General features: G+C 40.3%; 1 protein-coding gene across 12 annotated transcripts in view; it reads left to right on the forward strand.

Annotated features, from left to right (window-relative positions):
- The window catches only part of R3HDM1 (R3H domain containing 1), an 83,373-nt gene that overhangs the window by 35,068 nt on the left and 22,438 nt on the right, over positions 1 to 25,867 (forward strand). For 4 of the 12 annotated variants that reach the window (XM_036386707.1, XM_036386705.2, XM_036386712.2 and 1 more), the window contains exons 4-17: positions 1,377 to 1,418; positions 1,865 to 1,954; positions 7,159 to 7,273; positions 9,366 to 9,444; positions 10,959 to 11,018; positions 11,100 to 11,240; positions 13,734 to 13,842; positions 13,939 to 14,034; positions 15,320 to 15,357; positions 15,440 to 15,490; positions 15,641 to 15,852; positions 18,762 to 19,019; positions 21,497 to 21,651; positions 23,010 to 23,111. In XM_036386707.1, coding sequence (XP_036242600.1) covers positions 1,377 to 1,418; positions 1,865 to 1,954; positions 7,159 to 7,273; positions 9,366 to 9,444; positions 10,959 to 11,018; positions 11,100 to 11,240; positions 13,734 to 13,842; positions 13,939 to 14,034; positions 15,320 to 15,357; positions 15,440 to 15,490; positions 15,641 to 15,852; positions 18,762 to 19,019; positions 21,497 to 21,651; positions 23,010 to 23,111 — 1,548 coding nt within the window. Of the gene's footprint in view, positions 1 to 1,376; positions 1,419 to 1,864; positions 1,955 to 7,158; positions 7,274 to 9,365; positions 9,445 to 10,958; positions 11,019 to 11,099; positions 11,241 to 12,717; positions 12,849 to 13,733; positions 13,843 to 13,938; positions 14,035 to 15,319; positions 15,358 to 15,439; positions 15,491 to 15,640; positions 15,853 to 18,761; positions 19,020 to 21,496; positions 21,652 to 23,009; positions 23,112 to 25,867 lie in introns of those variants that run through there. The other 8 variants (XM_036386710.2, XM_036386714.2, XM_054515438.1 and 5 more) reach the window with 7 other exon arrangements.

Here is a 25,867-nt window from a genome sequence, read left to right on the forward strand (position 1 = left end):
GTTCCAGGTATGGAAACAGTAAAACTCAGAGTCTGAATGGTTCCAGGTATGAAAGCATTTGAACTGTCTCTGCTGCTCAAAATCTCAGCAAGCTTCCTTTAAAAAGCTGCTGGTGAGTTCAGTTAGTTTTCAGTGCAGCTATTTAAAATTCTGTTACATAGTGAAATGAGCTCCCCTTCTGCTGCTCTTCAGCTAAGCTGGTGCAACATCCAAAATAGACATGTGGGATTTGAGGAAAACGAGAGAAAAATGCCTTTACATGGTAGAGCTCTTTGCTGTAGGTGAGGTTTCTTTTTACTGATGTTGTATGCCCTGCTTAGTTCAGGTGCTTGAGAGACATCTCCTGTGAGCTAAGGCTAGGAGAGCTGCATTTATGGAGTTTTCCAGTGGAGTTTCACTTCAGTTTCCTTTTTAAAGGAGGAAATATTGTCCATTAAACAACATTTGAAATTGCATTACTGATGTTAATTTCTCCTTACAAATATTAGGCCTGTGTTCCCTAAAACCTGTTCTGTTAAAAGCTTGTCTATTCATCAGTTTTAGTTCTCCAGGGAAACCAGTACTTAAATTATGTGATGTCACTCTAAATGTTTCTATTCTCGTGCTGCTGGCACTGAGGGTTGAGTTAGTTTTAACTATGCAGTTAACAAATCATTAAATGCTTTTGTTGATTCAAACGTACCTTTCAGCTGTGCATACTGTAGTAAAAGCCTGGTCATTTTTTTAAGGAACAATTGTAATAGAAGAAGGGCTTTGGGAGGAAAAAGCAAATTATTGCATAATAAGTTACTAAAATGGCTCTGGGAGGAGGAAAAGCATATTAATTCACAGTAAATTACTAAATTAAAAAAATCAGTAGCCTGTTTTAAAATATACTTGTATAGGTCCCAAGATGAAAGAAAAAAATCCCACATGTTTTAAGCTGCTTATGATAGGTTATCATCTGTTATCTGTTCCCTTGGTAGAGGCAATGCTTTCCTTTTTTTAATATAATTTTTCTAGGAAGGTTTCAGGAGTAGGAAGAAAATTTATAAAAACCATGTCACGTTGCCAAGGAAATTAGGAAACAAGAATTGAAAGTGTAGCTGAGAGCTGGCTGAGAGAGTAAACTGCTTGGATGCCACTGAACAAGGATAATGCTCGGTTCCTGTAAAAGTGCTCTGGTATCTATTGTTGATAAATGAAGAAGGGAAATCAAGGACAAGCCTGATGAAAGCGGGAGAGCTCCGGATCCGTCAGCCCAAAGCACCTGCTGTTCCTTTCCCAGATGTGCCCGTGTCGGTGCTAACTGTCCAAGCTTTCTCTTGTACAGCCTGTGCATTAACAAACTTGTGCCATGAGCTAATGTACCCCTTCTCTGTTGTGCCTGTCGCCAGCGGCCAGCGCAGTCCTTTGCACAGACGGCCAAAAGGTCCAAGGTACGGTAGCCCGGCGTGCTGGCATGCGAAGGGAGCCCTTCATGCTTGGTGCAGCTTCATTACTTTGTGGAAAGTGCCTTTAGTTTTATTTTTTGGCATCGTAGCTTTGTTTTATTCTGTTGGATTTTTGTCTTGCCTAGTTGTTTGCTTTTGTGATTTGCCTTTATATTTTTGGTGGCTTTTTATTGTTACTGAGAGAAACACTTTCCCAGTATTTATTTACTTTTCTTTAGATGTGCTCTATTGTGCTGGTAGTGCCTTCAAAAGCTGCAACTGCTTGGGTATTTTCATTCTAAAGGGAATTATTTATTCTATTGAAAACATGAAAAATGCTGTTTTCAGCCATTTTGTTTTTCATATAATGAATGAAAAAAAATAACGGCTTATGATATATTTATATTATCTTTTATAAGCCACAGATTTTAATTTTACATACTTTCCTTTAGTCAAACACAAAGTTAAAGTTAGTTCGGAGCCTTGCTGTATGTGAAGAATATCCACCACCTCCCACAGCTGAAATATCCCAGGACCTCCAGGTAAAAATCACCTTACTGAAGTTTCTGGAACAATTTCAAGTAACTTCTTGTTCAAAAGAAAGTCTGTTGGGTATTCTTTAAATATGTGGATACCATCTGATTTTATTTTTTTTTCTACTGATCTAATAGAGGTGATAATATCAGGTGCAGAATTTGCTGCTTTGTTTTTTCTGAGCTATACTAGTTGATATCTGTGGGCAGAAAGAGGGAGGTTGTCAGTTTTTTAAACTTGTTAGTCCAACAGTGCACTTGAGGGACTCTTCAACTGCTTAAGTGCTGTCTGCAATTAGTAAGACAGAAACATTGTGATTAGTATGAGCCTAATTTATTGTCTTTGTACATTTTGAAAATGGAAACAGTTGTGATTTCTGGTTTGTAACTGAAATTCTGCATATTAGTCCCAGTTGCTGATAGCTTTGTAATACGAGCCTGAGGTATATCTGAATTAATCTATTAAAATTATAGAACACACTTAGAGAAGTTCCTACATGCTGAACAAAATATGTAAAATTACTTTAGAGAATTGAAACAAAATCCATGTTTCCTGACCTTTACCTCCATGCCAGTCTGTATTTTCAGAACAAAACCCTGCTGCTGGCTTTAGTTCTGTACATGAGTGAGGCCCATCAAAATGCTGGGTTTGTTCATGCCTATCAAAACAAAAATGGGCCTTTGCTGTTATTGAAAAGCTTTTAAACTGTGCTTTTGTGAAAAGTCTGCCTTTGGTTAAGAAGGAAGCAGTAGAAAGCAGGATGTGAGGGGGTTTTGCTGGACAGGTGGTACTTCAGTTCTGAGGAAAGATGGACATTGAGAATTCATGTAGGTTTTTGTCAAGCTTATTAAAATTTTTTGAGACTGAAACAGTAGGTTTGGACTGAAACCCTCCAGGTTTGCGGGGCTTTTGTTCCTTTGGAAAAATAAGGAAATTGTATTTTTGTAAGCTTTTACTAATATACCAGAATTTGAAGTGTTGACTAGAGGAATTCAGAAACTGGGCCTGCTACCATGATGAAAATCTAAGTCATAGTTTGGAATAGGTTGCAGAGTAAAGGATTAAAAGCCAACAGAAGAGTTATTGATGTTTACAATGATTTACAGTCCTTTTGTAATGTTGTTTCCCATAAGATAACAAAATCGACTGAGAGATCTGGTCAGGCTGAGTTGTTCAGTCTGAAGCAGTGGAGTTTGTCAGTCACTGTAGCAAATGACAAGAAACCTGATTTGGTGGAGTGATCATGAGTGGTATACTTCCAACATAAGAGGCATTAGGATTTTCCAACCTCCAGCTCCACACAAGACCATGTGTTGAATGGTTTAAAATCAGACATTTACAAGGTGATGTTTGTGGCCAAGTCCTCTGGGAGTCTGTCCCTAGCTCTGTGCTGCCACGTGGCCCTTGAAAGGAGTCCTTGCAGCAGCAGGAAGGATGTCAAGGCTGGTTCTGCAGAATGAATTGGATTGTGTGATAATGTAAGTTTGTACAAAAGGAATACCAGAAAGCAGATTGCCTTAAGAACAAAATTAGAGTTAGCTGTGAGTTTTCTTTGGAAGCAGTAATGTAGAAGAAATGGCTTATGAATCCCAATAGCTGTGCAGAGAATGATTGCAAGAACAAATTTAGTTCTTCCCTGGAGGGTGGAGAAATGTGTTGCAGAGCAAGAAGTGGGAATCTGTTACAAGTTCTGATGCTGGAGTGCAATCCTGTGGGGCACAGGTCTCCTATGACCCTCTGTACCGACTCACACAGGCAAATTCTTCACCCATTTTCCCTCCTTTCCTAAACTATCTTTGGGAAAGCATGGCAGAGCTCTTCATATGTGCCAATCAGCTGCTGCAATTGGGACTAATATGCCTCCAGCCCCATACTCTGAAGCATTAATTGTGCTTGGGATGTGTGGGAGGTCCAGTGGCTTGGAGCAGGAAGAGCCTGCCTTGCACTGGTGTCTCTGCAGCAGGAGAATCACCTCTGATGCTCCCCTCCCTGGAAGAGTCACTGCTCTGTTATATCTGTGATTGCAACTAAAAAGTGGCTTCCAGTTTAGTTTTAAGACACAAGACAGATTAAATTCAGGATAATGTTGCTGCTGATAGTGTGAGTTTGGGGATAAATCCATGGTCTTGTCTGTGACTGTTCGTGAGTCAGCCCTTCACACCAGCAGCTCGAGCAGGGTGAAATTCCTGACACAGGTGGGTGCAGGAGGCACTTAGCAAGGCACCACTGGCTGCTTCTCCTCAGAAGGCTGTGATGGAAGAGGGTGACAGACCAAAGAAATTGTCTCAAGAAGATGAATTTCTTTTCTGATCTATGTTTCTATTTTCAATTGCAACATGAAGGAAGATACTGCTTCTTCCTGAGAAACCTAGATAAGAGCCTTGCATATTTTTGATACTTGTTAAAAAGCACTGGCAGCCCTTTACTAAAAGGTACTGTGAAAGTATGAGCTTACAAATTTATTGTGAGAGGAAGAACAGAACTGTGATATGTCTGATCTTTTATCTTTATACACTAACTATATTCTCTGGCCATCAATTGTGTAAACATCAGGTTGTTCTGACTCTTATTTTCCAATACAAAGTACAAGCACTAGCAAAGGGTGATCCAGTTCAGCCCTTTCTAAGGAAGAGCTGTTTTCCTATGAATGACAGCTGTTATTATGAATAACAAGTAAATAAATCTTCAAAAAGTTGAACTTTCTAAGCAAAGTAAAATAGCCCAATGGAGAGGGAGTGGGAGGAGAAGGCAAGGGGATGTAATGTTAGTTTCTATTGACTTATTTGGTTTTTCTGGTAGAAAGCCCAGCCTCAGCATGTAGGCCTTTGAGATATATTCTTACCTTTTTCCCAAATGTGTTAAGCTGGCAGGATTTATCAGGTTTTGATGATTTGGGACATTTTCCTGTTTGTTCAACTTTTTCTTCTTTCATCAAAATTTGGTGACAATTTCCTCTTCTACAACGAGGGCTTGGGATGGGTGATCAAAGTTAGGGCAAGGAGTCTGTTCTGTCCAAATGCCAGCAGAGGCCTGCTGCAAACAGGGTGGGATTAAGAGAGTTTTATAGGGGAAGAGAAGTTAAAAGATTTTTCAGCAGCTTTCCAGTCAAGTAGGTCATATTTAATTAGATGCTACAGTTTTTATAGCATGAAATCACAAGAAAGTGCCCTTTGGTACCCAGTTCTGGTGTATCACACTTTGAAGTAGAGCTGGTGGTAGTAGCAGAACTGGCTGTTCAGATGGTGATTCCTTTTTTTAGCTCTTGTTGGGGAAGGAAGTATGAAAATGATTACTTGCTGAGATCCTTTGACTCAACTATTGCTGTGTGCATTTCTTGAAATGAGTTTAGAAGTTGCAGTCACTTTTCTAGTGAAGAAACATCAGACTATGAAAATTTCCTTAATTTACTGATAGTTGTGTAGAGTGTTACTGTAACATGGAGGATAACACATTGGTGAATCCAAGTCAGGGACAACTTCTTAATATGACAAACATTTCTTTCTCAAATAAAGGTTACACAGCTACTTGCTGAATGGTGAGTGTAGAGCATTTTGTAGTGACAAATCAATTGCTCATTTGAATTACCCACAAGTTTATGAGGCAAGGAATGCAAAGACTTGTTCTGGACTCCTTAAGGTTTATAGCCAAGTGAATTCTCAAGATAGGAAAGAATCAGATGAGAGAGTTCCTTGCTGGTGACTTGCTGGTATTTATCAGATGTGGTTATAGATCCTGTCCAAAGCTGAGAAGGCTTCATTGACACTGAGTTGTTGTTTAGTGAGTGTTCATGAATTAGAAAGTTTAATTGGAACATTTATTGTGGGGAAAAGTCATAATGAAAGGGAGAGCTGGTAAAGCTCTCAGTGACTGTGTTTCCCTCATTTGAAGAAGTTGTGGCCCCAGATCTGCAGATGGGAGCTCCTGTTGGGCAGAGCCTGGGGGGCGCAGGGCTCCCCCTGTGCCGGCACAGGCAGGAGTGGCTGCGGGCTGGGCACGTGAACAGCTCCAGCCTGGTGGATCCTGGCTAAATTTAATTCTGGCTGCATTCCACGGGTGAGATCAAGGCTGGGCAATGACACAAGAGCAGAGCTTAGAGCAAGAGCCTGGATGTGGGTAAGAAGGGGCTTGAGGGAAGAGTGAGGACGTGTGTGGGAAAGGATTAAGGTGCAGGGCAGAACAGGGATAGGCAGGAGTGCGTGAGGGGCGGTTCTCTGCATTGGGAAGGATTGGATGTCATCAGGAATGTGGAGGTGACAGCATGGACTCAGCTGGCATCTGGGGGAGCAGAACTGTCATTTGAGGGAGTTAAAAGGTGACAGGGGAGTCTGGTTCTGACGGGACTTGGCCACTGCTCCCGTGGGAGTCCCTCAGGCATGGTGAACCCATTGCTCCCAAACTCCTCGGCTCTGGCTGTCTGAAATGTGCTGGTCCTCCACAGACAACCTCCTGAAACAGTAAAGGGGCATGGAAAACAAACTGCAGTCTTGCACTGGTCAGGGTGTTTAGGAGAGCATTATGTCACTAATTTCAGAGGGAAAGTTTTTGCTGTATTTGAGAAACAGGTTTTATAATAGTTCACCTGCTGATATAAAACCGCAGATTTTGAGGTGATTGCACACAAAGCCACTCTATCAAAATACACAGGAAGTTATGAAACTAAGCCTTGATGACAGGTCTGCAAACTTTGCATTGATATATTGTACTGTAAATATTTCCCCTTTTTGTGGATCTGGAAATGCTGGTCTTATATAGAAATTTTTGTTTTGTTTTGTTTTTTCTTGGTATGAACCAAATCAAAACTTGAAACAAGCTTTTACAGTAAAGAACTGTGAAGAATGGGGAGGAAAAAGCATTGTGGATGAGACATGACTTAAAAATATAGAGGCAGTATAACATTTATACATCTGAAAAAACAGAATATTTTCTTACATGTATGGAGTAAGATCTTTGAGTTCATTTTACAATAGCATTCAGGGCCTGGAAGTGTGTGTAAATTCTAAAATGTCTGTGATTCTTTCTATGCCTTCTCTGTACACTCTGATTTACTGATAAATAATTTGTGTGGTAACATGGAGCACATATGGAATCAGAAAGAATATGTAAACAATTTTTTTTGTTGTTGCTTTATTATTTTGCAGGTAATACAGAACAGTTCTCCTGCAGGTATTGTTTCAAATAATTTGTGTGGTGACTGATTTTTACTCTTTGACAGGAGAAAATTCAGATCCAGTTGTCGCAGTCTTTTGAAAAAGAAGAAAAACCTGCAAAAGATGAATCAGAAAAGGAAAAATCCAGTGATAAACTGTCCAGAAAAATGTTATCAAGAGGTTTGCTGTCTCTCCTTGTGTTATTCAATATACTGTATAGATAAAGAACATAGGAAAATACAGTTCTGCTTCCAGGTCTTCATTGCATAAACATTACGGTTTTTTTTTTAAATTTTATTTGCAAATGAAGCAAATAGATCAGACACCTTTGACCTAGAGGAGGAGAAGGAAAGAGAGCTTTAGAGACTTCATCAAACACTCCAGCAAGTGCTTCTCCTTTCTGTCCTGACTGTGCAGAGCAGCATAAAAAACCAGCAGTGTTGTCTCAGTTGTGTCCAAGTGTTCTTTAAGCTGACTTTACGAGTCAGTGGAAGCTCATGTCTTGTTCCTGGGCTTTGTTGTTACAGGACTTGTGACATTGAAGTGAGAGTGGCACGGCTCCCTTTGTACTTTTTCTGCTCCTCATTCAACAGGCATCCATGTTCTCCTTTGTTTATTTTACTTCTGATAGTATCTGGAATTTTTTGTTTTGGAGTAAGGGTAGAACTACATAAATAAAAAGGACAAGTATTATGTTTTCACTTAAATCTTCCTGCCTTCTGGATTAAAGTTACAGTCTGTGTGCTGAAAATCTATGGGTGTTAATCTGAAAGAGAGCTGTGAAATCAATGACATTAGCTATCAGTTCATGTCCATGCTGCCTGATGCCTCCTTATGCATTTAAGATGGCAAATCATTTTACAGCTCTTCCTTTAAATATCCAGAATGTTTACCCAAATATCTTAGATCAGACAGAGTATAGGAAATACCTTTAGAGCTGGAATTCTTTCTGAGACAGGTGGCACTTGTCCAACTCATGTCCTGCAATTCCATAAGGCATTCCTCATGTGGAATTTCAGTGCAGCTTGTCCCAGCTGGCAGCCAGGTATTTGTGAAATAAAAAGCACTGGGATGGAGAACTTAACCTACATTTATAAATCTCAGTCTTTGAAATGATGCCTTAAACACCACCCCCAAATACCCAACAGGTAATAATGGGGGGTTGAGAGCAAAATGACAAAATGCCAGTGTTAGAGGTGGCTGTTCTGAATTCAACCACTCTCTCCTCTGAAGGTTAATTACTTCCCAATATAGGATATGCCAAAATAGAAAATTATGGAATTTTAGCATCAGTTCTAGTAATTATCACTAAATCATTGCTCACTTGCAAATTAGAAAAATTGAAGTAAATTATTACTGAATCTTTACATTTTTGTCAGGATAGCCTTTTTTGCTTTCTCTTCAGAATCAAAAGGAATTCCAAACCATAAATGCTCAGACGTGGTTGGCTTCCCTTAAACTCTCTGGGCAGCCTGAAGAGCTGGGACATGGGCATAAGTTTAAGTTGTGCCTAACTGAGTTGAGACTAGGTTAACACATAAGTAGTTCTTGGAAGACACCTAGTTCCAAAAATACTGTTCCAACACCTGTTGGTTTGAATCCTAGTACCTGGAACTTGAAGGTGCTCCTGTAAGGGAAGATTTGGGGTTAAATCATTCCTTTCGGGGACAGATTTTAGGGGATAGTATGTAACTGAACACTTTGCTTCACTGAAACTGGAAAGGAGGGGAAAGGTTGAGACTACTTTTGGAAAAAGTAGTCATCTAAACATGATGTTGTGCAAACAAAGCCCAACAGAACAAGGATTTTTAGTAGTGCAAAGCAAAACACCACTTTGTGAAGGTTAAACTTACATTCTGAAGTACAAAATTTCTTTGGGCAGCATCCAGTAGTTGAGTAGATGGGCTGCTGCTGCTCCACAGTCGTGTACACACCCTGCAGTGTGGGGTAGTGAGAAAATGTGGCAGGCTGCTGGAAATTGGGTCTCTCAAGGTGATTACCTGCTTCACAACATACAGCCAGTTGTTATGAATAGTGGTGTTCTTGAAACTCCTGCTTCTGCATTACCCTTGAATTAGGGGATAGTGGGTGGTGGTGGGTTTTCTGTTTTGTTTTTGACTTGTGGGCCTTTCTCCTGGAAACTGGAAGCATTTAATTTTGGCAGCAATGTACTTAATGGTTATATAGTATTGATCCATGTATAGTTTGTTCAGCAATAATTGGAAAACAGCTTCTTCAGAATGTAATTTTGCTCTCTTCCCCTTACCCTTAGATTCCAGCCAGGAGTATACAGATTCCACTGGTATAGATCTTCATGAATTTTTAGTAAATACATTAAAAAACAATCCCAGGTAAGAATCAATAATGTCAACTTTCTTTGTGTTTTTCTTTCTTGTTGTTGCCTGAGGCATCACACTACCTGTTTTTTTTTGTTTGTGGTTTTATTTTTTCCCCCTCTTAAATGTCTAACTCTCCATGTCAGTTATTCAGGGTGAGATTTTGTTGCACAGACTGTCTAAAACACCACTGCAATTTGTTTGCTTTTTGAGCAGACGTTCAGGACATTGAAGTGGTTTAAATGCTTTTAATGCTTAATATGCAAATGATGTGTTCAGTCTATGTGCAATTCTCTCCCTGAATGGGCTTCAATACATTGTCTCTAAACCTTGCACTGTCTTGGCACCTGTTTGTTAGAGACCAAACTGTCTTCTCTGATCCTAATCTGTCTTGCACGGAATTTATAGATAAAGGCATTTTTTAAAACTGTACCATACAACTGTAGCTAGAGATTTTCATTCTGCACATGAGAAACCAAATCTGACCTAATCCAAGTCCATCATTTGTTAGCAACAGTGCTGACCTGGTTCTGTTGCTCTGAGGTTTGCAGTCTGTCCCTGTCTTGTTTGTTCTTTGCCTCACTGGGGTTTTGTGCTGGCTTTGTGGCTGTAGTGCAAGGCAAGGAATTAACTTCGTGCAATTGCGCTGTGCCACAAAAGCTGCTTCACTGCTATTTGTTATTCATTCATGTTATAGGTAGAACTTCCAATATGATCATTTATTTGGATTCCATTTTAGTCAGAATAAATGTGACATGAGCCATCATATGGCCAAAGCCATAGTCCTGTAGAGTAAAATCAGAAAGCACGGACCTCTGTGAGACTTAGTAGGTGGTTCCTGTTTAAAGCCATGAAGCATCCCAGTGGAAACAAGGAATTGTAAATGAAGAACTCCATGTGTTTCCACACACAGTGACTGGGAAGCTTGGTTTCTTGATGTGCACAGATTATGAACTGTGCATCACTGGATTTCACTGCATCTTAATAGCTTATTAGAACCAGTGCAAGCAGTTTCAGGAAGTGTTCCTTCCTACCACCTTGAGTTTTAGCTTTTTTGTATTTCTAATATGTCAGCACATTGCCACATGTGCCAGCTTTAAGCCCTTGGTTGTTGGTGAAGTGCCCCCACCACTTTCTCAGTGATCCCCTGATGTGCTTCACAATCCAAGGGCCAGCTGAGGCTTCTGCACACTCCCTGCCCACACCAACCAACAGGGAACAACCTCAGCCCTGCTTTTCTTCCTGGAGCCTGTCCTCTCCATGACTGTGCTTCCTGCTGAGCCTCCTGGGCGGGGACTTCTTGGAGGATCTGTGTACTCTGATACCTGAGAGCAAAACAGCATGGTTCAATACAAAATAGCAAAAAAAAGAATACCTTGTCCTAAAAATTCTGCATTTGACACCTGCTGGTCCTATTTCCAGTCTGCCATCATCCCTTGATCACAGCTCTGATCTGTGTATTCTTAAGATGAATACAACTGCAGTTATTGGAGTGTCTCATATGTGAGTTGCTGTGTTTTTATTTTCAGGGACAGAATGATGCTGCTGAAATTAGAACAGGAAATTTTAGATTTCATTGGTAATAATGAGTAAGTACTGTACTCTCATAGGAAAAAAGAATTCAAGAGTGTTCCTGTTTATTTAATAAAGCTACTATTCCTTTCTTCCAGAGTACCAAGAAAAAAGTTTCCCCCAATGACATCTTACCATAGAATGCTGTTGCACAGGGTAGCTGCTTACTTTGGATTAGAGCACAACGTGGACCAGAGTGGGAAGTCAGTGATAGTAAATAAAACTAGCAATACAAGAATGTAAGTGTCAAAGCCTTGAAAAACCCTTTTGATGCATAGCTCTAACGCCTGGGATGTGTGAGGCAGTGATGCTGTAGCAGGTGAGGTCTGTCTCCTCTCTGGGAGCAGGCATCAAGGAGAGGTAGTTTAGAGCCCTTTACTGTTGATGTTTTTGCTGTGTGATAATGTGACATGTTTGAATTCTTTGGGGAAAGAAGGATGTTATCTCTGAGTTAAGAAATTTTGTTGCTTTTCTGGCAGAGACTCATTGCTAATTTTGTTTCTGTGAAATGCGAATTTATAGCAACTGTTTGTTTGTTTAAAGATTTACACCAGTAAAGTGTACAAAGTGCATTCTTTGTTTCTTTTGGATAGCAGAGCCAGCTCTTATCTTAGAACAGGGTCATTTCTGATTTGATGAAGGGAGGGGACTTGCACAACTGTGGCTTTTGTATTGTAAAATTCTACTGGGAAAATTCAGCTGTTGAAGTTCTTCTGTTGGAATAATGTTGCTTACAGATCTCTCATGGCCTTACAAATAAACATAGCAGGGAAGACAGACATCAATGGAAATGTCAATCAGGTTAACAAGCCATGGTGTGCTGCTTTACTGTGAGGGCTGGGGGGTTCTTGGAGAAACCCCCAGGAAAATCCATATTGCAGAGAAGATAGCATTGGGGCGGGCCACAGCAACTCTGAAACCTGTGTGGAATTGAGGTTCTCATTCAAGGGACCCAGCTGTTCTCTCCATTCTCTGCACTTGCTCTGTCTCCTCATTCTCTCTCAAAAAGACAAAGGTTTAATGTGTTGACATATTTATGCCACCTAGTTTCTAGTTTTAACTTAGAGCATTTGCCTGACACCGTGTTTTGTTGGTCTTGAACATGAAAACAGGAGTTTACAGTGCCTGCATATCTTAATCTCAGTCTTTAGGTACACTCTTTATAGCTTTGGGAGAAAAAGATCTAATTATCCACCCTATTTTAGAGTCAGTAGGACTGAAATGATATGCCACACTGAAATTGCACTTATGTAAACAGTTTGTCCTCAGAAGTTTTAGAAATATATAGAGAGCTTAAATATATGTTGAATACTTTATTATTTATGTATGTGTTTTTGCTTTGGCTGTACAATCTATATCTCAATTGGCTAGAAAGCCAAACATTTCAAATCTGTTGCCTTTGCATCTACCAGCATCTCTAGACTGAAGCTTCAGTCTACCACTTCAACTATGGAATAAGAACTAGTGAAAGATTATTTCATTTTTATGCTTTTAAAAAAAATTTAGACCATATTTAAATAGCTTGTGGCCTCTGGAAGCCCCTGTAGGTATAGTTACTAATTAGCAGGCATTTCATCTAACCTGCAGACATAAAGATTCTTGATGTTTTCAATATTCTTATTTTAAATCACTTTGGATACAAAATAAGAATTTAGAAAGAAAACCTTGGAGATCTGCTCCATGTGGAATAAAGCCAAACTTACCTTTTCCTCATAGGCAGGTTCGCGGCTCCCTCGCCGAGCAGGGATGTTACTGACATCAACCACCCAGTGCACACTGGCACGTCTCAGTGGAGTGGGAGTTGGTGATTGCAGGGCAGTAAATTCAGAGACCTTTAAAAGAAAGAGGTAAGACAGTCTAAAGGTTCTCTGAAATGCCTGCTAATTATGTTTGGGCAGCCAGTACCCAATAGGCAGGGCTGGCTGTTTTGTAGAAAGAGCTCCCCTCACTCCATCCAGAAGTCCTAGGTAATGACAAATAACAGAAATAGAGAAGAGCATACATTTATGCTCTAATAGAGGACATTCTGTCCTCTATCAGACAAATATTTCCTGATTGTCTGAGCTCTTCTCTTACGATAGTAGTTGTTTTATTATTCAGGTACTTGGTATCTCTCTTTAATAACAAGGATTTGCAAAATACCACTTTTTCCTTCACAAAGTAGACAAAATACCAAAGCATTATTTATAATCTGTTGCTTCACTCTCTCCCTATGACTGTGTGAAGCTCTTGCTTGCCTGCATTATACTGTTCTTCTCTTACTCATTTCTGCTTAATTTTGTTTTAGAAGTTTCTAAATTTCAGTGCTTTCTCTTCTACCTTCTTTCTTCTGTTTTCCCTTGAAATGAACTCTGAGGTATTGCGGCTCTAGCGGCAAACACCTGTCTTCATTTCCATGCATGCCCAATATCCATTGCATGGCACCAGTTGGGATTCAAAAGCACTTCTGATTCCCCAAGGGCATGTGGTTTGCTTCCCACCTTAACTGGGAGTTGCAGCAAAAGCTTTGAAGGAGGAAGAGGTTTTTAAAAGCAGGTTTGTTGTGCCTCAGGACAGGACCTGTCAGGGGTGCACCATATCTTTTCCATTGCCCAGACAGCCAAACTCTATTTATTTCAGTTGGAATATGAAGTATATTTTAAATTACACCTGAATATATTTCAGTTTGTTCCACTGTGTGTACAGTATGTTTACAAAACCATAAATGTTTTCTTTGTAACAACTTTTCTCAGACCTGACCAAAAGTTTTGTGAGCATATAAAGGATGAGAAGAGCGATGACTTCCAGAAGCGGTACATCCTTAAGAGAGATAACTCTAGTTTAGACAAAGATGACAACCAGGTAAAGCACACATGGCTTATTCTTTCCACTTGCTGTGTTTGACTGTGCATTCTTACTGTTTTCCTTTGCAAAATAACACTGTACCACTCAATTTAGATGAGAATACGATTAAAAGATGACAGAAGAAGTAAATCTATAGAAGAACGTGAAGAAGAATATCAGAGAGCTAGAGAAAGGATATTTGCACAAGATGTACGTATCAAAACCAGTCTGGCACTGTTTTCTATGAACCCTTCACACACATACATGCACAGGTGGCTTTCCAGGAAACTGTTTCTGAATGACACTGAGCAGATAAGAGAGTGTGGCCTGAGTGGGCTTTAAATGATATTGCAGTTACTGAGAAATCTATTTTCTCTAATCGCTGCTCTATGAAACTCAAACAACCCAAGAATTATTGAGGAGTGTTCTCTAGTGTTACCTAGTGCAATGCATTTCCTCCCTTTTCATTGTTTTGTCCCTCGCTGCAATTTAAGTTACAGAATTTTGGTACTGCAATCATGTCAGTTGCTCAGAGCAATAATTAAAAGAAGAAAAAAACCCAAGAAAATTTAAAAAAAAACTAACTCTTTTCTCACTTGTATCTATAGCAGCCACGTTATGAGTGGTAACAGTAAAATGATTTGAGGTCCAATATGTGAAATTCTTGTCAGGAATCTGATCTCCTGACTGGAGATACCCTACAAGACAACATTGTAGGCTACAATTCAATTGCAAATAGTGATTATGTTTTTAAAAAATATGTCTTACTTTTAATAATCCACTTCTGACATTTATCTATAACTCTTGCACATCCAAAACCAGATTCCAAAGAGAGTAATGAGCTCTTGAGAGGCTAATTTATATTTTTCTGTTCACCTTAGTTACAAACAAGAAGAATGGACTTTTGGATATAAAGTTGCATTTTCCTTTTGCATTTTAATTTACTATGTATTAAACCCTTAGAAGCTTTGCGCCAGATGTTGGGAGTCACAGTCAAGGACAACATAATTTGAGTCAGGAGCAGCCTTTTTGGTTCTGTTGCCATGTGCTCTGTAGCTCACCCAGACTGGTACCCAGGGCACTGAGCAGTTACTGCAGCAGCAGTGGCCTCTCCCCCTCCACCCTTCCCAGCAGAAGACAAGGCAGCTCAGGTGCTGTGACAGCCCTGGGAATCACACTCCAGCTGCAAGTGACAGAAGGCACCAAAGGCCCAAGGGAAGAATTGTAACTTCAGAAACAGTCTGATAGAAACCAACTCAGCAGCATTGTAACTATCCTCATGCTGACTTTGATCTCCTGCACATGGGCCTTTTTATGTTGTCTTGTTTCCTCATGGAAATTGTTCACCAACAGGTAAAGTTTTTCAGGCAGCTTAATATAAAGAGGGTGCTGTAGAAGTCTGTGTATAATGCAGAAGACTCCAGATTGCTGTGTGTTCTGTAGTAGGGGTTCTAAATGCCATTCATATTAATTTCTGCACTTCTTTGCCCCTCAGTCCCTGTGTTCCCAAGAGAATTATTTCACTGATAAAAGGTAAGAAAAATTACTGTTTAATTCTGTTTTGTCTTCCTATTTTCTTAATAAATATTAAGCTATCTTATTAAAATGTCAACAGAATCCAGGAGGAAGAAACTAATAGTACACAACAAAGACGACAGATACTTAGGTATTTGATGCTTTCTTTTAAAAAAGCAAAACCCAAAGTATTCTGCATGCATTTACCTTTTCTTTCCTGTTTTTTTGTTTTCTTTTTTTTTTCCTTTTCCCTTCCTTTGCAAGCGCTGCTCGTGCTAACAGTTGAGTTTGTAACTTGCAGAATCAATAAGGAGGCATCGGGGAGATCGGCCAACAGCCACCAGAGCAGCACGGAGACGGAGCCGCGGCCCTGGAGCAGCACGGACTCCGACAGCTCCCTGCGCAACCTGAAACCCGCCGTCACCAAGGCCAGCAGCTTCAGCGGCATCTCGGTGCTGAGCCGCGGGGACAGCTCTGCCAGCAGCAAGAGCACGGGCAGGCTGTCCAAAACAGGTACGGCAGCCTCGGGGCGGGCTCTGGGGGCTGAGCCGGGGGGCGTGCCTGGTGCTCCCGTGGGGAGGCTCCCTGCATCTACAGACCCAGCCCTAGAGCCCGAATGTGACAAATGCAGCAAACACTTCCGGCTTTGGAAGGAGAATTTCCAGGTGTGCCAATGCCTTTCATCTCATGCAAAGGGTTTGAAAACTTTTTTTACCAGATTTTTTTTAGTATAAAATATTTGGGGTTCAGGTCTCGATTTCCAGTGGGACAAAACTGTGACCGTGTTTGCAGGGGTCTTAGGATGAGCGAAGAGACGAGGATCTGACTCCATGTTTCAGAAGGCTTGATTTATTATTTTATGATATATATTACATTAAAACTATACTAAAAGAATAGAAGAAAGGATTTCATCAGAAAGCTGGCTAAGAATAGAAAAAGAAGGAATGAATAACAAAGGCTTGTGTCTCAGACAGAGAGTCCAAGCCAGCTCACTGTGATTGGTCTCATGTGGTTGTTTCTAATTAATGGCCAATCACAGATCCAGCTGTTGCATTCCACAGCAGCAGATAACCATTGGTTACATTTTGTTCCTGAGGCCTCTCAGCTTCTCAGGAGGACAAATCCTTTTTCAGAAAATATCATGGCTACACAAAACTGCATTGCAACATCTTAGGAAATTCTGCACTGTTATCCTACTAGTCAGATAAAACAGCTTTAGAGCCTATGAATTGGTAGTTATTTTTATTGTGTTCTCTTTCTATTGTTAATCAAATGAATATGGCTCAAATGCTTACTTAATTTTTAGACTGCTGAGAAATGAGGTCAGTGGAACGAAGTTTACTGTTTAGTTTTCAAATTCAAAAATGTGGGAGAAAATTCTTATAAGGAGTCAGGGTTTCAAAGGGGGTTAACTTGTAATTAATGTGAAAACAAAATCTCAGAAAATATAGGAATGAATCTTCTGTGGGTCAAAAATGAAACTTAGTAAATATTTGTATTTCAAATGCCAACATAATTTGTTCCAGTTGCTAATCTCTGGAGAATTTTCAAGCTTGTAATACATGGGTGTGTTATTGGTGGCTGTTTCAGAATTTGAAACAGAACTATAAAAAAGCATAATATAATTGCCTACCTTATTAGTATTGGCTTTGGATCTTATTTATAAAACTGGTTTCTAAAGAGGATCTATTTACATGTTTTGCTTTTCCTTAAACCACTACTACCTTTTAGGCATATGGCCACACTGCTATATATTAATGCAGTAAAACAGTAACAAATTCTGTTTGTCCATTGTATACTTGTATAAAGAAAGACCCAAACCAGTTCAAGGTATTTCTGCTGTAAAATTGTGCCATCATATGGAATTATTCCACTTAGCAGTGTAGTGATGCTATTTGGCACAGCTTGAAAAGAAGCTGCAGCCTGACAATAAAATACATTCTTAGAAATCTTTGTTGGCTAAATTTCAAGAACATAAAAGGATTCTTAAAATTTTTGCTGGAGCCTTTATTTTGGCATTCTGAGAATTTGGACATTCTAGGCTGGAAATGCCCACCTTGATGCTTGTTGCTTCGTGCAGTTCCAGGTTGTGGTGATTGGCACATGTTGAGCTTGGGTTTGTTCACGTTGTTCAGGGATGTGATTGGCTCTGGTTACAATGGCCTTAGCCTCACTTCTCTGCATAATCTAGAAGTGAACACACTTGGAAATGAATCCAAGTAACTCTGGTCAGGCAATGATGGTTTTACAGAGCTGGATGTGCTATCTCACCCAGTTTATAATTAATAGCTTTGATTTCACTTAATTCAGCAATAAAAATGGCCAATGCTTCAAGCTATGCTCTCTTTGTAAACACAAGTTGAAGGGTTACAATTAGCAACTTTTATAAGGGATTGCAGAGTAACTTCAAGCAGTACATAAATTCCATCTGAGTGCTTTTTGAGTCTTTCTTTTTCTTCTTGATTGTATAGAGGCTGCTAATGGAGAGTTTGTAAATTTAAACAACTGTATTCTGTTTCCAAGTACTGCAAGTATCATGCACTTACAAAGTCTTTGCTAAATGGTATACCTAAAGCTCCAGGTGTCAGGTGATCTGGGAGCAGCAGTTCCACAGACCTCTCCATACTGGACTTTTGGAATATTTCTTTTAGCTGCATGCCTTGGCTTTCAGAAAGCTCAGGGTCTGGTTCTCCACTGCCTTGCAATGTTTATAGTAATTAGTATCTGTAAAATGAGTACTGATTTCAATTGGCTGTTTCATCCTCCTTTGAAATTTGAATTGTTGCATAAAGCCAGGCTAAAGCTACCATCTTACCCTCATTTCGTTTTTCCTAGCTATATTCTTGATTTCAGCCTGCAAATTGTCAGAGAAGGAAACAAACAGTGTTGAGGGTTTTAGTGTAGTGCAAATTGTCCAGCAGGTGAGTCAGAGAAGATCTGACCCCCAGCAGAGGAAAGAAACTGGTCCTTGCTTGCATGCAGGCAGTGTGTGCAGGGCAGGAGGCTTTAGCCAGCAAACCCACAGGGTCAGCAGGGCCCTGCAGCTGCATTCCCTGCACAGCTGCAGGAGCTGGGGCTGGGATTCACTGCCCCAGTGCATCCACTCCACCATTTTGCAGTAATGACCAACCACTTCCATGAATCCTGGAGGTACAAATATGCATTTTCTGACCAGAAAACCAAGCTAGATATGAAAGCCTTACTTTGCAGTGCAAAGCAGTGCTGAATTAACCCTTGGTTCACAGAAGGGACCTTGTAATGGTATTCCAGGGGAGATGGAGGGGGAGTCCATTGACCAGGCTGCTGTGAATAATGTGCTTAATGCTGAGCTTTCAGGGTGAGCACTTACAAGTGTATATTTTAAAGTGAGCTTGCTGTTACTGTCTCCAGGTAAAACCAATTTCTCATTACTCCTTTCCTAGGTTCAGAATCTTCTAGTAGTGTAGGGTCCTCCACGGGTTCTCTCTCTCACAGCCAGCAGCCTCTTCCAGTGCCAGCTCTAAGCCAGCCCTCCCCTGGCACGCCTGCCGTGTATCCAACTGTCAGCTCTAGTAACTCTCTTTCCTTTGATGGTGGCATGAGCGGGCAAGTGGCACCTGCTGCTAGCAGCAGCTTCTTTCTGCTTCCCTTGGAAGCAGCGGGCATCCCGCCTGGCAGTGTGCTGGTCAACCCTCAAACAGGTTGGTACATGCTTGGGGGTGTCTCTGTTGCACTGGGGAACTTGGAAAAAAATGCACGAGTGTTTGCATAAGGCTTCATGTCACTATTGTCCTTTGTCCTTTATTTTTCTCTTTATTTTTTTTATGTGGTTGTGTTCATTCAATGCACTTCATTTAACGAGGAAGCATGACTGGAGGATCAAAGGAATGAATAAATTCACATGATTTTCTCTAGAAGAGTTTTAAATTACATATATGAGTGACTTGCACAAAATACAAAAATCATATGAGTTACTGTCCAGAACACAGAATGACTTAATTGTTTCAGCTTTTTTCAGGAGAGGAAAACGTCCTTTGCAGTGCTTCTATAACACAGTTTCAGTGAGGGGAGAGAGCCTGAGATAGGATTTATATTGACTGGAAAGAACTTATCATCTCTTTTTTTTTGATGCAACATATTCATCTCTTTATGCTCAAGGCTGTTAATACAAGTGAAAGAAAGAAGCACAGGATGAAATACTATTTCTAAACTTGTCCTTGTCACTTTAAAACACGATTAAATCAGTGTTGGTGTAATTGGCCAATACTGGTATTTTTTAGTAAATAGTAGAAAAATGTTGCTTCATAATGTAGATGCAAGGAGATATGTAATAACTTCTCTGGATTAAATAATTAGCATTCTCAGAGCAAACTTTTACTGAAAAATTAGGAAATACTGAAAAATTTAATTTACCTTTTATGTAAAAGGTCATAATTTTAGTATAATTATTTGTTTTCATTGTAGAAAAGAAAATACTTCAGGATATACTTACCATCATTCTGTAGATGGACTTGATTATGTTTGAATATAATTGCACGTGATGTTTGAAGCAAAATGTTTCTCATTGGGGTTGTTAAATGAAGTAAATAATTTCTTTCACTAGAAGGTATAACATTGAAATAGATAAATTCCTCTTTTTCCTTAATATGAATGAATTGCTAAAAATTTGGTTACAAATGAATTGCTGTAGGACTTAATTTTCATAGATAGCCATTGGATTTGGAGGAGAATGTATTTGTCATCTTAGAGCTAAGTTCATTAGTAGGTCTTTGATAATTATGTTAGTGTCTAATGAGCTTCTAGTAGAAGACAAAGAACACTTGGAGAACAAGGAACATTTAGGTGCAGATAAACTTTAATTTCCAGTGTACTGGAACCATCATATTTTATAATTGTTCCTCTGGCTTTACTGTTCAGTGCCAGCCAAAGCAGAGATTGGTTCCTCAGGGTTTCTGACAGAGGAATCTGTGCCTTGGTCATTAGGAAAAGACAGTTCTTAGCCAGCCACTACAAGAAACAAGTGAAGCTCTGGTGATTAGCATGAAGTAGTAAAGGAAATAAGAAAATTGGAGTCCCTATTGATGTGAACATTCCCAATTATTGAGTGTTGAAGAGAGATCTATTAGGCTCAGTTGAGTATCACCTGATGAGCTGCAGTCCAGCTGCTGGAGCTTATGTTCATGTCCCTCTGCCATGAATTCCTCAGTCCTTTCTTCAGTAGCTGTTCCACTCTTTATGTTGGGCAGTTGCAGTTAAGTATGATGGCACCAAGAAGTCCGGAGGAGCATTAGTCTGCTTTGACAGGGTGCAAAGGCTTTAGGCTCAGTTTAAACCTTTTTAGAAAGGATAAGAACATCTTTAAATCAGAGGAGAGAAAAATTTACATCAGTGTTGGGCCCTTGAAGCATCAGAATAAGCCAACACGTGTCACTAAGCAGGTAGGCACAGGTCCTTTCCAGCCAGGCTGTTGTTCCTTAGATTTGTTTTGGTTTTTTCCAACCAGGCACAAAAAGAAATCACTGGGTTTTTTATAAGATACTTTTATGCTATTTATTTTTCAATTCTTTTTCATTGGCCCATTGCTGTAATATTAAGGTTGCAAATTATTAAATAGGAGAATAATTCTGTGTTATTTATTTGGAAAGCTAAAAGCCAATTAATCTAAGAATAGGGGAAGAGAGTCCTTTAACAGTAATCTCATTAGCAGTCATGGGAATGCCAGGGCAGCTATTGCTTTATATAGTTTTCAAAAAATACTTGCCTTTAAGCTCTCCTGTGTTCTGACTGGTTTTCAAATTGATTAAAGGAGGTAAATTTTTAAAATGTCCTTAAAACAGTTTTTTTGTAGAGCTTTCCTTTATTACTCCTGTCATATTCAATCTATTTGGTTAAAAATCTAGTTTCAAGATGAGTAGCATATGAGAAATTTTTGTGTGTTCACTATGTAAAGACCTGGGGTATCTTTGTTGAGCTTCAATGTTTTGGGTTTTAGCTGCATGTAGTCATTGCTGTTATGGTTGTGGGCATTTATTTGGCATGACTCTCCTATAAACCAGTATGGCTTCCCTTGTATTTCAGTGTTGTTATTGTATTGACTTTGCCTGCTGTAAGTACGTTTGTGTGCTCTGTCCCCGCTGGGATGTGCAGCTGGCTGTGTTTGTTGTGTCTCCCCGGGCAGGTCAGCCGTTCCTCAATCCCGACGGCACTCCGGTGGTGTACAACCCTCCCCTGCCTCAGCAGCCTGTTAGGAGCCAAGTGCCTGGAGCTGCACCTCAGCCTGCCCTGCCCAGCCCCAGCCAGCACCAGCCCGGAGCCAACCCCATCCTCTCACAGGTGCACTTGTCAAACACGTGCTCAGGGGCGCCAGGGGTGGGGGTTATTTGTTCTTCTGCACTGGATGTGGAGAACACTCACACACATTAGGGGAACTGGGCTTTTTCCCTCCCAGTCCTCACAACTGTCAGCTCTGATCATGCCTGAGCATGGTAGGCAGCCTCTTCTTAAAAATACTGAGGAATTTTAGTATGAAAATATTCTGTAACCAAGAACAAGAGATTCTGCCTTCATCCCTAATTGCACTTGGAGTTACCCAGGCATTAAAAGCAATATAGTTGGCAGCTGGGAAGAGTTAATCCAACTGGAACCTTGGGCTTCTTGTCTCAGGGTTGCTTCTCAGCCAGATAAATTCCTGGGCTGTACAGCACAAGCAGGAGTCATGGCACAGTAGGAGTAGCTCAGGACTGGTACAGCATGAACTTCTCATGAGTAACACTTCAGCATATTCTGCTCACAAAACCACACACACGAGTACAAAATGTATTTTATCCTTGTCTTGTACAAGAGTTTAGAAAAATAGGCCAGATTAAAGACTGCCCCAGCCCTAGAAGGAGAAGAAAAGCAAAATGCTTGGACAGGAGAGGGAGGGTTCTCCCTCTCCACAGCAGCTATTTCAGGCACCAAGGTACTGGCTGTAGTCTCCTGTGGTATTTTCAGATGGTTCTTAAATTTTATTCGAAAAGTTATTTATAGAACTTCATCTAAGACTTTTACCTTTGTTTGTTTGTTTTCCCTGTTTAAACCTGTTCAGATAGCTGGGTATGCCACAGTAGAGCTGGTCTGTTTTGAAAAAGGTCTCATTTGTACTCTTTCTAGTTCACAGTAGTGTGTATGTAATATTTGCTATTTTCTTCACAAATTCTTTACTAATTCTCTGATCACTTTTTCAATGGATGCTGGAATTAAACCAGCCTGAAATATTATGAGCAATGATAACTATCTAGGGAAAATATTTTAGTACTGTCGAGTAAATGAAAGTAGTACGTTTGAATCCATGGGTAGTAGTAAATTCATTCTGCCTTTAGGTGCTTTGAAGGAGTTCATGTTTAAAATGCATGTGGAGTTTTTAGTCTCTCTGAAGGAAACAGTAAATATTAAATAGAAACAATTTGCTGAGATAGCTAATATAGTGTATAACAAATAAAGCAATAGATGTCTTATGGGACACAGATATTCAGAGTTATTTCTGTTTTCATTCTATGTGGGCTTAGGCTTAAGAAAAAAGAGGTATCCATTCTGTTTCTGAGAGTGGAGTGACTTGCTCTTCTAGAGCACAGTTTCTCTGTTACAAAAGACTTGTTTTCACTTCTCTTACTCTGGTGTTAACCTTGTTCATAACCCTGTTATTTCTGCAGCCTCTGCGGGCTCTGCAGCCTTCCTCCCAGCCTGTCCAGTACTCTGCAGTGTCGTACCCACCCCCGCTCCTGCCAGCCTCCTCTGCACAGCAATACTCTGTGGTATTACACCTTCTCTTCTCTGCTCCTGGCACAGGCTCCTCTGGTGCCTGCTGCCCTTTGCTTGGCTGCTTGAGTGCTGGGTGATACCAGGGTAGTGACTGGCTCCCAGTGACACAGCACCCGAGTGCCCGAGATGGGAACATTTCACATTCAGCAGGAATACGTGCAATTGAGGCCATATAGATATATCTCTATATTTTGAGATACATTCTTTCCCTTTCCCTTTGTAAAGAAAGCTTTTCAGTGCTGTTTCATTAGCCAGTCAGTACCTTTTTATGTCTCTGGATTAACCTCTTTCCATTGCTTCCTATTGTTTCCTTGTCTGCTCACTCTTCTGCTAAACCTTAATACATTCTGAGGGATCAGCTGCTCTGATTTTTTCTGGTTACCTTTTAGTAGCTTCTCTGATAGAATTTTCAGCAGTCCCACTTCTCTAGTATCTATTGTTTAATAAGTAGAAGCTGGAAATAAAATACCTTAGTCTATCAAAAACCAGGAAAAAAGAAAAAAAGTCACACAAAGTGAAACTGAAACTTAGTAAAGGAGAGTTGTTATCCAAGGGAGAATCTGAACTAGATTAGACTGAACTAGGGAGATCTGAACAGGTCAAAGTCTGCTCTGATACTCTACTGAGTGCATGTTTGTGTTGGGTTTATGTGGCAAGCTTTTGGAGCAGGGAGCTGCAGGGATGGCTTCTGGGAGAAGAGCCTGGGAGCTGCCCCACGTTGGACAGAGCCCATTTCAGGCAGCTCTGGGGCTGACCCTGCACAGCCCAAGCTGAGTCAGTCATTGACACTGGTGGCATCTCTCAGTGTGCTTGGAAAAGGGTGTGAGGGACAGGAGGGAGAAATAGCTCCAAGGAGGTGCTCCAGGTGCTGGAGCAGAACCTGCAGCCTGGGGAGGAGACTTGTGAAGCAGATTCTCCCCTTGCAGCCCATGAAGGACCATGGTGGAGTAGATATCCATCCTGCAGGCCTTGGAGCATCCCATGGATGCTCTGAAGGAAGCTGGAGCCTTCAGTATCAGGTTTTCTGGTAGGACCCACACTAGGACACTGCATTCCTGAAGGACTTCAGCCTTTGGGAAGAGCCCACATTGAAGAGGATTGTGAAGGATGGTATCCTGTGGGTGGGACCCCATGCTGGAGCAGAAGCGTGAGGAGGAAGAAGCAGTAGATACATGACTGGGAACCAATCACAAGCCCCATTCTCCATCCCTTGTGATACTTGGAGGAGGAGTTAGAAGATCTGGGAGTGAAGTTGAGTCTGGGAAGAAGCAGTGGGGTTGAGGGAAGCTGGTTTTAGTTTTGTTTTTACTTGTCACTATCCTACTCTGCTATTAATTGGCATTAAAAAAATTAATCTTCCTGTGGTGGTCATTGATGAATGATTTTCCTGTCCTTCTCTTGACCCATAAGCCTTTCATTGTATTTTCTCCCCCTGTATTGCTAAGGATGAGAGGAAGGGTGGAGTGACTTGGGGGACACTTAGGAACCAGCCAAGGTTAACTCATCACAGGGTTGTACAGCAGCTAATTTTCAACATTAATCAGAAATGTCTTATAGTAAATACAGTCTAAGCTGAATTCAAAAGGGATGTTGCTTCTGAAGTTGAGAGTTTGAATGGGTGCTAAAGCAGAGAAGGAAACTCCTTCCTGTTTGTGGTAATTTCAAAGCATTTCCCATTCAGGGAATGGGTTCCTGGCAATTTCAAAAATTTATTCCTGCTGATGGTAACTAATGTAACATAATGGAAAGGATTGATGGTCTTGGATTGTATTCCAAGTGTAACACCTCTGTAGTTGGCACCAGGAGAGTGCTTTCTGCATTGATTGGGAATGCCATGTTCCAGGGCTGAATCCTGCTTGTACCATACCTGTCACTGCAGGACAAAGCGACCAGGTCAGACTTCACTTACACTGGTAGTGTAACAGAAATCAGTGTGGTGTGCCTTGAGTATATCCTTCAGACATATTGAGAGCTAAGATAAACTCACATGCAGTATCTCCTCTTCAAACTTGGGATTTGGAAAAGCAGAATGTAAAATCCAATGTAGAAAAGCATTATAGTTGCATTTAATAGGCACCATTAAGGAATGAAATACCAAAGTCAGATTGCTACCTAATGAAAATAAGGCTTTTTAAGATGTACTAAATACTTATGAAAGGTATACTAAATTAAGTTTTAGGTGCAAATTCATATTTCTGACAGTAATTAATAATATCTTTAGCCTGGAAACTAAAAAAAACCATAACATCATAAAATGTGAATGTAGCTAATCAGTAAAAGATGGAGCTTGCACTGATTAATTCCTATCTTCTTAGGATGATCTAAGACCAGATGGTCTTGAAATAGTTTTAATGTACCTGCATGTTTGGAGAGTTCACTTTCAAAGTATGAACCAAATCTTCCTGTTTAGCGAAAAAACAAGCAATAGTTAGTGATCACTTCTAATTTTCAGGATATTGCTAATTTGATGTTGAATTGCTTGCTAAGAAAAGGAGCTTGGGGTTACAGTTACAGAAGTTTCAGATTCCACAGGACCCCTGCAGTGCAGAGTGCAATCAGTGGCATCCTTTCAGATATTAATGAAACACAGATAGAGGGTAGCCACTGGAACACATTTCTCGATGTTATTTGATTTCAGATGAAAAGATAATTGATCTCTGCATGTAGGATAATAGCTAAGTTAGAGGAATGTACCTTTTAACTCAGGATTAGAGTGTCATTATGTTAAACTCTTAAACTGCAAAATTTT

Source organism: Molothrus ater, chromosome 7 (assembly GCF_012460135.2).
Source record: "Molothrus ater isolate BHLD 08-10-18 breed brown headed cowbird chromosome 7, BPBGC_Mater_1.1, whole genome shotgun sequence".
Classification (NCBI taxonomy): Eukaryota; Metazoa; Chordata; class Aves; order Passeriformes; family Icteridae; genus Molothrus; species Molothrus ater.